This window comes from Oncorhynchus mykiss, chromosome 2, assembly GCF_013265735.2.
Source record: "Oncorhynchus mykiss isolate Arlee chromosome 2, USDA_OmykA_1.1, whole genome shotgun sequence".
Lineage (NCBI taxonomy): Eukaryota > Metazoa > Chordata > Actinopteri > Salmoniformes > Salmonidae > Oncorhynchus > Oncorhynchus mykiss.
The window spans coordinates 91,932,557-91,947,461 of NC_048566.1; the positions used below are offsets into that span (position 1 = coordinate 91,932,557).

General features: G+C 42.0%; 2 protein-coding genes across 7 annotated transcripts in view; both read left to right on the forward strand.

The window, feature by feature from the left end:
* Positions 1-798, forward strand: part of LOC110502363 (kinesin-like protein KIF21A) — a 79,503-nt gene extending 78,705 nt beyond the window's left edge. For all 6 annotated transcript variants that reach the window (XM_036959025.1, XM_036959034.1, XM_036959027.1 and 3 more), the window contains 2 exons: positions 286-485; positions 588-798. In XM_036959025.1, coding sequence (XP_036814920.1) covers positions 286-485; positions 588-681 — 294 coding nt within the window. In that variant the 3' untranslated portion in view covers positions 682-798. The remainder of the gene's footprint in view (positions 1-285; positions 486-587) is intronic.
* Positions 799-4,595: 3,797 nt separating this feature from the next.
* LOC110502371 (copine-8-like) overlaps positions 4,596-14,905 on the forward strand; it is a 70,916-nt gene continuing 60,606 nt past the window's right edge. Inside the window, exon 1 of the mRNA XM_036959047.1 lies at positions 4,596-4,826. Within this exon, the coding sequence (XP_036814942.1) occupies positions 4,732-4,826 (95 nt within the window). The 5' untranslated portion in view covers positions 4,596-4,731. The remainder of the gene's footprint in view (positions 4,827-14,905) is intronic.

A 14,905-nucleotide genomic window follows, 5' to 3' on the forward strand; every position in this document is an offset into this window, starting at 1 on the left:
AACTAAAATGAGTTTTCTTAATTTAGGGTTAGGTTTAAAATGAGAGATTATGACTTTGCCAGTCAGTGACTTCCAGGGGAAGATTCATGACAATAAATGCTAATCTGTGTAACAGAGGGCGAAGTGTCACTGACTATTTTGGTGAATCATGCTTTTGGAGAGGTGGTGCTTGAAGTGAGGAGCAGGTATTTTAAATGGAAAGTTATTTGATTAACACTGCTACCTGAAAACTAGTTGAATGGGAAACGGAGTCTGTATGTACTAAGTTGTTTGTATGTCTAACAGCTAGTGCCCAATGCCCACCGTGACTGGGTGTGTGCCCTGGGTGTGGTGCCTGGCTCTCCGGCCCTGCTGAGCGGCTGTAGAGGAGGGGTGCTCAAGCTTTGGCACACAGACACACTGGGGGCCCTGGGGGAACTCAAGGGCCACGAGAGCCCCATCAACGGCATCTCCACCAACAGCAGCCACCTCTTCACAGCATCTGAGTGAGTCACAGAACCACAAACACACACGCACGCACGCACACACACAAGGGCCTGGATGCAGCCATTGCAGTGACACTGTTTTTCTGCTCTGTAATTTGATAGTGATCGAACAGTGAAGATCTGGCGTGCCCGGGGCGGACTCGACAGCACCTTAGAGACAACGGCGGACACCACTGACGAGGTGGCCAATAACTGAACATGGCTGTGACCTCCCGTCGTGACCCTTAACCTTGGACGCTGCTGACTAGCACTTTTACCTCTGAGCTTTCACCTTGGAAACCATGGAACCCCCCCCCCCCCCCCCCCCCCCCCCCAGCCCCTACATATTGTAACCATGAAAACTGTGCAAGCTCGCAGGAATGGAATCTTATCTCAGCATAATTAGCTGTAGTCTTTCTCCAGAGTGAGATAGATGTATCCTTAGGGAAATTTATCTAGTCTAACCTGCCTGGCAGTTGCACTGACTTGTGCAGAATAAATTCTCTGTTAGCTTGGTAGACATCTTTCCCTCTCAGCTCATATTAAGTATATAGTAAGCCCACAAGGGTCATATTTAGACACACACACATACACACATACATACATATAGAGGCAGATTTTTAGGGTCTTTCTGGGCTGGGGGAGTTAATGCGTGGTGCGGAGAGGAGGAAAAGAGGATGGGTGGGCCACTGGGCTCTGTAGCTGGCCACTGGGCTCTGTAGCTGGCCTACAAGACCTGGACCAGGTTCTCCAGTTGCACAGCAAAGGAACAGAAGCACTGTAAGCAGAACCACTGTCCCTCCTTATCTGATATCAATGTGGCTTTATGTCAACTGACAAATCACCGCACCCCTTAAATCACAGCTTGGTTTAAATGTTATTTTGCTTCGAATTCAGCTCCCACTTATTGTAGCTGACCAAATTGTGAAACTTGTCTTGCACTTGTCAACCTGTCAACTGGATACACTAACTAACAATAGTCTTGTAACCACTTGGAAAAGGCCTTCAGTCAGTCAGTCACCTTCTGTCTGCTATCTTCGTCTTTACACGTAATCCTTACTGACTCTATGTGCAAATACAATGTCTCTTTGAGGATACACCGACTGTCTTCACTCACTCGTCCACTGCTCATAATTTATATCTATGTAGTAATGTACGATTCTCCTCTTAATGCTGTTGCCACACCCTCCCTCTAAAAGTTGTGAACTAACCTAACGCCTGTGCTGCTAAGTTGTTTGCTCACCTTTGACCCATAGAGGTCTTCTGTTCTGGACCTCAGGTGAGGTCCATATGGTAACCATAGTTACGTACTGTATATAATAATGTAAAGTGTGAGGAGGAGAGGAGCCGTTTACCTGTGCCTGTACTGTAAGCCTCCTATCCTGGTCCTGGAAGTCCCCCGTGTGTGGTGGTTGTATCCTGTGTGCCAGTTTTACTGCACATTACAACAGCCATATCTGTGATTGCTGTGAGCCAGGGCTGGGGTCAATACCATTTCAATTCCAGTCAATTCAGAAAGTAACACAAATTAGAGATGGAATTTTTGTGTACTTCCTAAATTTACTAGATTTGAAATGGAATTGACCCCAACTATGGTGTAAGCTGAACTAACTGTCAAATAATTAATTGTATCTGCTGTCTGCTGGGACTATTGAATGTTAAAGGACAAGTAGCAGCAGCCAGCAACACATGATCTATATGTTAACAGTATTGTATGATGAAATCAACTGAAGGTTAGCATTGTTGATCACCAAAACTCGCTCCACAAGGGAAACTGAGGACCATAGTTCGGAGACGGTGTTCTAACAGCACTCTTAATGCTTTTGAACAGAGCCTCTCTCCCTGACCCTGTGTCAGCCTGTTATGTTTCCTGGTCTGAGTCTGAAATTGCACCCTATTGCCTATATAGTGCACTACTTTTGTACATAGCACTATGGACCCTGGTCAAAAGCTAGTGCATTATATAGGGAATAGGGTGCAATTTCAGATGCAGCCCTGATTCTCTTGTTCTGTTAAACTGTATGTATTAAAACCAATCCTGGGTTCCCCTCTGGGGTTTAACTGTAGATGGCCCTCCCCAAAATGTCTGACTCTGTACTGTAGCAGTTCTGATGTCAGATGCCTGGTGAAATAAATGTCATCCTTCAAAAACCACCCAGTGTGTGGACATCTTGGTCTGTTTATTTTGAGGGAGGGTGAGGAGTGAGGGCAGAGCACTGATGAAGAAGAGCACTACAGGGATTGGAGCTGTAGTACTCACTGATCTACGAACCTGATTGGATAAGTGAAAGTAAGGTTTTCACCTCATTGCATTCACCTACGTTAAAAAGCTATGCTTACTGGAAGGGAGCAGGGTTTCAAAATAGCATTTTATTTTCAAAATACTAACCAGATGTATCCTCTAGATGGCAGTAGTGTAACTTGTAATTAATCAACAAGCAAGGCACAGAATGGCTAGCTGTACATTGTAATGACCTCATTGCTTACAATACAATGTTGGAGCACAAACATCCAAGTGAAAACTGTTATTTACTTGTAACTCATCCGGAAATCCAGAACCAAATCTCAGACTATTTTCAAAATGACTATTGTCATAAAATAATCTGTACTGAACTAGATCAAGGATTGCTGCACGTAAGGGCTAGTTTCTCAGAGACAGATACGGCTAGTCCTGAACTCAATGAAACAACGGCCCTAAATGTTTAAGGCATGTTTAACTGATGGTATTTGTGATGATATGACATTCAATTTCAGGGTGTAGGTGAATATTTTAGAACTACAGAGTAAAGCAAAGGTCTCTGAATTGCCAGTTCCGTGTCTCAGTTTGTAGTATGCCCTTTGCAATAGAAATTGTACCGTAAATTATTTAACAGCTGTGATTTTGCTTTTGATTTTATCGCAGAGAATATTGTTTGATTTTCAGAATAGAACACATTGGTAGCCTACGTGTGTGTTGACAATTGAATTTCTGATAAAACAAAAATAAGTTAATAAATTAGTTATAGACTTAGGAATTAATACATGTTATAACCAATAGTTACTAGACAAAGTGTAAAATGTTTTCAATTGAATGATCTGTATAGTGACTATATTTTTTTTGTTGAAACGATAGCTTTCTTACCTACAGTATTTACAGAGCATGTTGACTTAAGTGCATAATGCCCTTCAGAACCATGGGCAGAGGCGATAGGGGAGTTCCCAAATTCAGCACCGCAGAACATCGGATAGCGACTAGCTGCAGCCCCATCCCTTGTGTCGGGAATGACCTTGGCCCAAAACACAAACTCCAGATTATGGCTTTAAAGTAATAAACACATTGAACGTGTTTTAATGTAAATGGCAGATTGGATCAAGCAATTATGTCTCAGGATGTAAAAGATCAAGACCCTGGGCTTCAGCAACTGCGCCTGAAGATAAGACGTTTTGGCAATCAATCAGCAATTGGGCACACTGATTAAAACGCTAATTTAAGACTAAACTATAATCTAATTTGACGCAGGTGTTCCTATTTCAGCTCACTGGGCTGCTGCGTCTGGTTGAGAAATCCGTCACTTGTTAATTGAGCGATTTGCTCAGGTGGTCTCTTCTCACCTGGCTTTGGTGCGCCTGTCTTCCTCACTTTCATCGCTGTCAAAACCCAAGCAAGCGGATAACTGTGTGTGCTGGCGTGCAATATGATTTAATCAACCTGCTATACTATTTTGAGATGAAACCAGGTGGACACTCAATGTCTTGACAGCAAATTGTTTTATTTGGAAAGGTCCAGAGAGTGGCAATGAAAACCAGGTGGCCCATGATGCCCTTGTAGTGTCAAAGAAATGTGTTCCTCGAGGATGTCTTTCTTTGTAATGTATTATCATTCAGTAGATACTTTCAAAGCATTATCAGGCTACAAATCCTTATGTTAATTTATGCAATAAAGCATTTGCAATGGCTGCCTAAAAACATTAGCACAGTAGCCTTTAGGCCTCCTATAATGTGTTATCTTTTTTATTTTTCTAATTTTATTTCTGCAAGTGTTTAGGCTGACCTTGTGAGCTTCCCACCCTCCGCACTATCACCCATATAATAGGCTAGTACCTCGTTCTCAGCTCTGCATCTTAGAATGAGATGAATCTTTCAACAGTCACACATGACGCTGGGCTGTTGTGGGCAACACTCCTCTCGCTTCCTCATGCAACTGCGACCCTAAGCAGCGCACCGTTTTAACGGTTGCTTCCTTCTTTTATACGACCGAAAAAGGACTGTTTAACGGGAGATTTCGACGATGAGTAGCTTTATGAATATGGCGTGTATTGGAGACTTTGACCCGTTCACCGCTGCCATTCCCGCCACCAAAGTTGAGCTCACTGTGTCGTGTCGGTGAGTAGGCTAGATGGGCTCTTTCAGCATTCCTTCACATTGCTATTAAGTGGAATCGGAATTCTTGCAGTTTAAGACTATGGAGAACGGTGCTTATGATGATTGGCGTACTGCAAAATATAAATAGTTTAGTGTCTGAAATTAGTCAAGTTTTCAATATATTTCCATCAAGCATTCTAGCACTAACAATTCATTTTATTTTGTGTGGCCAGAAAACAAACGTCTGTTAATCATTAACCAAATGATAAACATCTCAATATATCTGTCATTTTGACCATTATCATTATTGCTTTATAGGTTTATCAATCAAGGAAACATTTGAGGAATGTTTAAATCAAGTTTATGACCGTAGAACAACGTGGTTTTTAGTGTTTCCAAACGTGAAAGCTCTCGGGCTTCCCTGCGGGCTCAAATTAACTAAACAAACCGCCGTCCAGAAAATGGATGATGCAACTGAGATAATTTATGGATGCTTTAACTGCATCTCCCCGGAGAGATGTGACTTCCAGTCAGATACAAGTACAACTGGAGCCGCATCTGGCTGGTTCGGGCTCCATGTTGCGTAAGAGCCACGCGCCTCCTTCAGCCCGGGGTCCTCGCGGAGTTCCTTCTACCAGAATGAGGTGATGCTTCCGCGGCTGGTTGGTCACACGGTCAGTCACAAGACTCACTGTGGACATCATTTAACATACACACACGGGAATTCTCTGAGTGGGAGTGGCTGCACGGTGCACATGAGACGGTCTCTGTCCACTCATGTGGTGCTGAACTTCCGAATTCGGATTCACATTCTGTCGCTTTCCGCTTCAATGGTGCTGGATAGCAGATCGCCATCACAGCTTGTTTCTTTAAGCCAAACTGACCTTTTATTCTGCCTGTGTTTATTCTTGTGGCGGTGTATAGAATGGATAAATAGCCTACGTAGTTATAAGGTTGTTTTGTATGTATTTTTAAAAGGGAATGCGGTTGCTATGCTCTTTGTGGTGACTTAATTGAGAGGGGTTGTAAAATTGTGATACTGTCTATTTTCTATGTATGTTGAAGTGCATACTGTATGACATTGTTTACAGTCATATACGATGGTTTATAGCTGGGTCTTAATGATGATGATAGTTATCTCAGGACTCCTATGACCACCCCTTAAAGTTTTGACATATAATGGTAATGGGTTAAGTCCTTCAAGGGGACCTTTCAGTAATTAACCCAGAATCATCAGCATGCCATGCAGTGTAGTGAAGCAGAACAGAGAATGGATACATTGATTAGTTCAGACGCAATTACTGTAAGACGTCAATGTACTGACATGCATGTGTAACTGATAGATGCACACACACACACACACACACACACACACACACATGCACACTACATGTTAATTTTTAAATGTATGTAAATTGTAAAGTATGTTGTCTGTAATTCCTTTTTCGTTATGTGTAGGACCCCAGTAATAATAGCAGACGCCATTGGGGATCCTGATAAAATACAAATCTGAAACATATCTCCAATCTGCTGCCACAGCAGCCAACCCTGGCCGTGACAATCATGATTTTGGCTGCGTTCCACACGGCACCCTATTTCCTATGTACCGTTTACCAGGGCCCATAGCGTGCCATTTGGGACACAGACTTATAGTTGATTCATGAGGGACTATCACCCTTGATCACCATCGCCCAGTAATATAGTTTGCGTCGTGTGTCTAGATATGTGCTCAAGAGGCTTGCGGCTTCGGGGCCTTAAGGATCAAAAGAGCTTTGATTCTTTATTATGAAATGTTTCATAAGAAGTGGCACATGCCCCCTCTGATGTATCCACTTGTATTTTTAAACAGTATTTTCAGTGTACAAAGATATAGCCTAGTTTCCTTTATGCATAATTCATTCAAATATGTCAGTCAGTGTCCTTTCAAAAAAAAGGAGGTGCATGATGTCTCTGTAAGAGAGATTTCTGTTTTGAAAGTGTCCACTTGAGAAAGTGTTAGCCTAGATTGGGATGCTGTCATCTGGATGGTCTGAGCTGCAGGAGGGAGACCGTCTTATTATGGGAGACCTTTGGGCAGACAAGAAGCAGAAAGGGTATGAAAGGGTATCCTATTGAAGAATTGACATGTTGTGATGTGGCTGTATTGAGCAGGGATCCCAACCTTCAGGGACTTCAGAGCTGCTGGGTCAATATGTCACCATGGGTAGGAATGAATGGAGACACTCCCTGTCTCCTAATCTATGCGTACTGTGAATTTCTCTCTGTACAGAATGCACCTACAATTTAGAAGCAGCACTATTCTACAGTGGTCATTTTGATAGTTGGTGCAGGTTTAGAAAGGAGCAGTTTTTCTATGTCTCATCAAATCAGGTTGTCTTAGAGTAGGCTCTGACTGCGAGAGTCTTGAGAATAGGCCTACTAAATGTTTAACTGTTCAGTGTGTGGTTTACTATTTACATGTGAGCATTATTGGAATCATACATTGACTCTTGGGGGTGAGATATCAATATTGACGTCAGTATCTGACAATTGTGGGATTCTTATATACAGGCCTATCAGGAATCAAGCTAAGACCCAAGTGCTGACTGTATGAAGTAACAATGTTTATTGTAACAGGGGCAGGCAAATGACAGGTCAAGGCAGGCAGGGATCGATAATCCAGAGTAGAGGCCAAGGTACAAAACGGCAGGCAGGCTCAGGTCAGGCAAAGGTCGAGGCCAAGGTCAAAAACCAGGAGGCAGAGAAAAAGAGACTGGGGAAAAACAGGAGCAGAGACAAAAAGCTGGTTGTCTTGGACAAACAAGACACTGGAGCCAAGATAATCCCAATACCACGGGAACCTGCAGAAACTTAACCAGCAGGAATTGGATCATCTCGTTGTGGTTCCCCGACACTCGTAGGTTGACTGGGGTGGTCTGGTGCGTGACCCGGCCAATAGAGCGCCCGTCCAGCACTCTAACTCCCATGGGAATGGAGAGGGGTTGACTACCTCAGACGCCTGTTTAACAGCCATGAGACTCATATCGCCTCCGAGTCGATGAGTACCTGGAGAGACTTGAACTGGTCGCCCCACAGCAGGGTGGCATGGAGTGTACTCACTCCAACAAATGAGATATGTCTCTTGAAGGGGTGATGGCGTTGCTACCAGCCGGGTTACAGAGGGGCTGGGAGGTTACCGTCGTGGTCGTGTGCCTAGTAGGCAACCCATGGAATTTCTCACGCAATGCGTGCAATGCTAGGTCATGACGTTCTGCCATGGCCTGGAACCCTTCCATCAGACCGCAAAGCATCTCCTCATGCCTACCAATGGTGGCTCCTTGGGAGGAGATGGCGTTGCGGAGGTGGTCCAAGTCTGCTGGGTCAGTCATGGCCAGTTTGTACTATCAGGAATCAAGGTAAGACCCAAGTGTAGACTGTGTGAAGTAACAATGTTTATTGTAACAACAGGGGCAGGCAAACGACAGGTTAAGGCAGGCAGGCAGGGGTCGATAATCCAGAGTAGGGCCAAGGTACGGGACGGCAGACAGGCAGAGGTCGAGGCCAAGGTCAAAAAACAGGAGGACGAGAAAAAGAGAAGATTGGGGGAAAACCAGGAGCAGAGACAAAACGCTGGTTGACTTGAACAAACTGGCACAGACAGACAGAAAACACAGGTATAAATACACAGGGGATCAGTGGTGAAGATGGGCGACATTTGGAGGGGGTGGAGACAAGCACAAGGACAGGTGAAACAGATCAGGATGTGACAAGGCCCTTGTTTTGTCATAGAGGTGTCATAGAGGTGCCCAGGTCCCCTAGTCGTTGCAATTTGCCAGTGAGCTAATAGACCTGAGCAAAACATTAACACTGCCGGATGTAATGTAAAGGCCACAAAATGTTAAATGGTACAAGGCCCAGAGAATAGAGGCTCCAGGGGCCTAAATCACACAAGAGCTGGTTCATATGTAGGTGTAGAATCTTAATTTGATCACCCTGTTGTTGCAGGAACTGTCCTGCAGTTTTTGGGATTTTGTGTTGTAGATATGTGGTAGTTGAGTAGGGGCTTGAGGGCACACAGTTAGTGTGTTGGGAAATCTGTTATGAATGTATTGTAATGTTTTGGGGATCCATAATAAACCCCAGGAAGAGTAGTGGCTGCCTTGACAATAACTAATGGGGATCCATAATAAACCCCAGGAAGAGTAGTGGCTGCCTTGACAAGAACTAATGGGGATCCATAATAAACCCCAGGAAGAGTAGTGGCTGCCTTGACAAGAACTAATGGGGATCCATAATAAACCCCAGGAAGAGTAGTGGCTGCCTTGACAAGAACTAATGGGGATCCATAATAAACCACAGGAAGAGTAGTGGCTGCCTTGACAGGAACTAATGGGGATCCATAATAAAACCCAGGAAGAGTAGCTGCTGCCTTGACAAGAACTAATGGGTATCCATAATAAACCCCAGGAAGAGTAGCTGCTGCCTTGACAGGAACTAATGGGGATCCATAATAAACCCCAGGAAGAGTAGCTGCTGCCTTGACAAGAACTAATGGGGATCCATAATAAACCCCAGGAAGAGTAGCTGCTGCCTTGACAAGAACTAATGGGTATCCATAATAAACCCCAGGAAGAGTAGTGGCTGCCTTGACAGGAACTAATGGGGATCCATAATAATTGCATAATTGCATTGTTTCTTTTTGACCATTTTAATTGAAAACAATCACAGTAAGGTACTTAATTGTTACCCAGAAATGATTTGATATTGAGATGATGGCTGCATTGGACCTTTCAATTATTTTATAGTTCACATTTCTTGTTGCTGCAGGATTACTTACTTGTTGTGAGAAAATTATCAAATTAAGATCCCTCATCTGTAGGACAGATCCAGAGAAAGATGACGGTGGTGTCCAGGGTAACAGTGAAGTAGCAGGACTATAAAGTTAGGTGAGTGGCACGGGGCCAGAACCCCTGCCCCAAGGGGGTCACACTTAGTGACTACGTTAATGAGCTTTTCAAAAGGGCCATTTGGTCTCATTAAGGCCCCACCAGCCTTGTGATTATAACCATTTACTTGAGAGAAAGGACAGCGGGCTGTTTCTGTCTGTCTTCAACTTGCTCCCCAAATTGCATTGTGCAAGTTTTACAAAATCATTTTGAGAAAACTCCATGAGCAGTGTGCTATTGTCAGCGTCAGCGGTGTATAGGTGAGGACTGAGTCAAGCGCAGGAAACAGAACTGAGTAAAAAATAACGTACTCTACTCGGGGAAAATAAACAGTACAATAAATCCACGTAGGGCTCACAAACCCTAACACGCAAGACTAACACATAACAGGAACAATCAAGCACAACACATACTGGGAACCAGAGGGTTACATAGGGAAATAATAATAACCTAATGGGAACCAGGTGTACACTCAAGACATAACAAATGGAAACAGAAACATGGATCGGTAGCAGCTAGAAAGCCGGTGACGACGAGCGCCAAATGCCGAGAGAGAGAGAGGCACCAACTTCGGTGGAAGTCGTGACAGCTATACAGTGGCGTGAGAAGGTATTCACGTCTTGACTTTGTCCACATTTTGTTGTGTTACAGCCTGAATTTAAAATGTATTAAATTGAGATTGGTGGTCACTGGCCTCCACACAACACCCCATAATGTTTTCTAAATGTTTACAAATGAATAAAAAATTACAAGCTGAAATATCTTGAGTCAATAAGTAATTAAGTAATAAGTTCAGTAGTAATATGGACTCACTCTGTGTGCAATAATAGTGTTTAACATAATTTTTGAATTACTAACTCATCGCTGTACCCCACACATACACTTGTCTGAAAGGTCCCTCAGTCAAGCAGTGAATTTCAAACACAGATTCAGCTACAAAGACCAGGGAGATTTTACCCATCTACCAATAGGGGCATCTATTGGTAGCAGCTAGAAAGCCGGTGACGAGGATGGATGAGGATGGATCAACAACATTGTAGTGACTCCACAATACTTACCTAATTGACAGCGTGAAAATAATGAAGCCTGTCCAGAATAAAAAATATTACAAAACATCTATCCTGTTTGCAACAAGGCACTAATACTGCAAAACGTTTGGCAAAGCAATACACTTTTTGTTTTGAATACAAAATGTTATATTTGGAGCAAATCCAATACAACACATTACTGAGTACCACTCTCCACATTTTCAGCCACAGTGGTGGCTGCATTATGTTATGGGTATGTTCTTAATCGTTACTAAGAACTGGGGGTTAAACACAGGCAAAATCCTACAGGAAAACCTTGTTCAGTCTGCTTTCCACCAGATACTGAGAAATAAATACAATAACCTAAAACACAAGCCCATATCTACACTGGTGTTGCTTACCAAGAAAACAGTGAATGTTCCTGAGTGGCCAAGTTACAGTTTTGCCTTAAATCTATACCGATCAAAAATATAAACTCAACATGCAACAATTTTACTGAGTTACAGTTCATATAAGGAAATCAGTATATTGAAATAAATTCATTAGACCCTAATCTATGTATTTCACATAACTGGGCAGGGGAGCAGCCATGGGTGGGCCTGGGAAGGCATAGGCCCACCCACTGTGAGCCAGGCCCAGCCAATCAGAATGAGTTTTTCCCCACAAAGGGCTTTATTACAGACATACATTCTCCTCAGTTTCATCAGTTGTCCGGGTGGCTGGTCTCAGATGATCCCGCAGATGAAGAAGCCAAAAGTGGAGGTCCTGGGCTGGTGTGGTTACACGTGGCATGTGGTTGTGAGGCCTGTTGGACGTACCATAAAATTCTCTAAAACGACATTGGAGGTGGCTTTTGGTAGAGAAATTAACATTCATTTCTCTGGCAACAGCTTTGGGGGACATTCCTGCAGTCAACATGCCAATTGCATGCTCCCTCAAAACTTGAGACATCTGTGGAATTGTGTTGTCGGACAAAACTGCACATTTTAGAGTGGCCTTTTATTGTTCCCAGCAAAAGGTTCACCTGTGTAATGATCATGCTGTTCAAACAGTTTATTGATATGCTACACCTGTCAGGTGGATTATCTTGGCAAAATAGAAATGCTCACAAACAGGGATGTAAACAAATTTGTGCACATCATTTCAGAGAAATAAGCTTTTTGTGCATATGGAGCATTTCTGGCACCTTTTATTTCAGCACATGGCACTAGTTCTGCTCCTCTAGTTCCTGTGTTCTAGTTCTAGTGTTCTAGTGGTCTAGTTCTAGTGTTCTAGTACTCTAGTTCTAATGTTCTTATTCTAGTGTTCTAGTTCTTGTGTTACGGTTCTAGTGTTTAAGTTCAGTGTTCTAGTTTTCTAGTTCTAGTGTTCTAGTTATAGTGTTCTTCCCTAGTTCTAGTCTTCTAGTTCTAGTGCTCTAGTTCTTGTGTTCTAGTTCTAGTGCTCAAGATCTTGGGTTCAAGTTCTAGTGCTCTAGTTCTAGTGCTCTAGTTCTAGTGCGCTAATTCTTGTGTTCTAGTGTTCTAGTTCTAGTGTTCTAGTTATTGTGCTCTAGAACTAGTGTTCTAGTGTTCTAATTCTAGTGCTCTAGTTTTAGTGTTCTATTTCTAGTGTTCTAGTTTTCTATTTCTAGTGTTCCAGTTATTGTGTTCTAGTGTTCTAGTTCTAATGTTCTAGTATTCTAGTTATTGTGCCATAGTTCTAGTGTTCTTGTTCTAGTGCTCTAGATCTAGTGTTCTAGTTCTAGTGCTCTAGTACATGTGTTCTAGTTATAGTGTTATATTTCTAGTTTTCTAGTGTTCTAGTTCTAGGGTTCTAGTTCTACTGCTTTAGTTATAGTGTTCCAGTGTTCTAGTTATATTATTCTACTAGTTATTGTGCCCTAGTTCTAGTGTTCTTGTTCTAGTGCTCTAGATCTAGTGATCAAGTTCTAGTGTTCTAGTTCTAGTGCTCTAGTTCTAGTGTTCTAGTTCTAGTTTTCTAGTTCTAGTGTTCTAGTGTTCTAGTTCTAGTGTTCTAGTTCTAGTGTTCTAGATCTAGTGTTTTAGTTCTAGTGCTCTAGTTTTTGTGTTATAGTGCTCTAGTTCAAGTGTCCTAGTGCTCTAGTTGTAGTGTTCTAGTTGTAGTGTTCTATTTGTCTTTTTCTAGTGCTCTGGTTTCAGTGTTCTAGTTATCATGCTCTGGTTCTAGTGTTGTAGTTCTAGTGCTCCCATGTTCCAGTTTAAGTGTTATATTTCTAGTTTTCTAGTGTTCTAGTTCTAGGGTTCTAGTTTTACTGCTTTAGTTCTAGTGTTCTAGTTCCAGTGCTGTAGTTCTAGCGTTCTAGTTCTAGTGCTCTAGTTCTAGTTTTTTAGTTGTGGTGTTCTAGTCTACTAGCTTTAGTCTTCTAGTTCTTGTAACCTCGTTCTAGTACACTAGTTCTAGAGCTTAAGTTCTTGTGTTCAATTTCTAGTGCTCTAATTCTTTTGTTCTAGTTCTAGTGTTCTAGTTATTGTGTTATAGTTTTCTAGTTATAGTGTTCTTGTTCTATATTTTTTATTCTAGTGCCCAATTTCTAGTGTTCTAGTTCTAGTGTTCTAGTTCTTGTGTTTTAGTTGTAGTTCTCTAGCTATAGTTCTAGTGCTCTAGTTCTAGTGTTCCGGTGTTCTAGTTCTAGTGCTCTAATTCTAGTGTTCTAGTGTTCTAGTTCTAGTGTTCTAGTTATTGTACCCTAGATCTAGTCTTCTAGATCCAGGGCACTAGATCTAGTGTTCTAGTTCCAGTGCTCTAGTTCTTGTGTTCTAGTGTTCTAGTTCTAGTGTTCTAGTGCTAGTGCTCTAGATCTAGTGTTATTATACTAGTTCCCTAGTTCTACTGCTCTAGTTCTAGTGTTCGGGTTCTAGTGACCTAGTTCTAGTGCTCCATTTATTGTGTTCTATTGCTAGTGCTCTAGTTCTTGTGTTTTAGTTCTAGTGTTCCAGTTCTTTTGTTCTAGTTCTAATGCCCCATTTCTTGGGTTTTAGTTCTAGTGCACTAGTTTTAGTGTTGTCGTAATAATAGTCTAGTTCCAGCATTCTAGTTCTAGTGCTCTGGTTCTTTTGTTCTAGTTCTAGTTCTAGTGTTGTAGTTATTGTGATCTAGTGTTCTATATCTAGTGCACTAGTTCTAGTGTTTTAGTGTTCTTGATCTTGTTATACATCTAGTTCTAGTGCTCTAGTTCTAGGTAGTTCTAGTGTTCTAGGGCTCTGGTTCTAGTGTTCTCATTCTTGTGCTCTAGTTCTAGTGTTCTAGTACTCTAGTTCTAGTGTTCTAGTGTTCTATGTCCAGTGTTCTAGTTCTAGTGTTCTATTTCTAGTGCTCTAGTTATTGTATTTTAGTTATAGTGCCCTAGATCTAGTGTTCTAGTACTAGTGCCCTGGTTTTCCTGTTCTACTTCTAGTGTTCTACTTCTAGTGTTCTAGTTATAGTGCTCTAGTTATTGTGTTCTAGTTCTAGTGCCCTAGATCTAGTTTTCCAGTACTAGCTCCCTTGTCCTACTGCTCTAGTTCTAGTGTTATGTTCTAGTTCTAGTGCTCTGGTTCTAGTTTTCTAGTTCTGGTGTTCTGGTTCTAGTGTTCTAGTTTTAGTAGTCCATTTTTTGTGTTATACTGCTAGTGCTCTAGTTATTGTGTTTTAGTGTTCTAGTTCTATTGTTCTAGTTCTAGTGCAAGTGCTCTAGTTCTAGTGCTCTATTTCTAATATTCTAGATCTAGTGTTATAATGTTCTAGTTCTTGTGCTATAGTTCTAATGTTCTAGCTCTATTTCTCTAATTCTAGTGCTCTAGAACTTGTTTTCTAGTTATAGAGTTCTATTATTCTAGTTCTAGTTTTAGTGCTCCAGTTCTTGTGTTCTAGTTCTAGTGCTCTAGTCCCTGTGTTCTAGTTCTAGTGTTCTAGTTCTTGTGTTATAGTGTTCTAGTTCTTGCGTTCTAGTTCTAGTGTTCTAGCTCTAGTGCTCTGGTTCTGGGATTCTAGTTCTAGTGCTTTAGTTCTAGTGCTCTAGTTCTAGTCTTCTATTTATAGTCTTCTAGTTCTAGTCTTCTAGTTCTAGTGCTCTAGTTGTAGTGCTATAGAACATTCTTGGGCTTGCTTTCCTTTTTTGTTTTCTTCTCAACCTCTAAAGGTAATA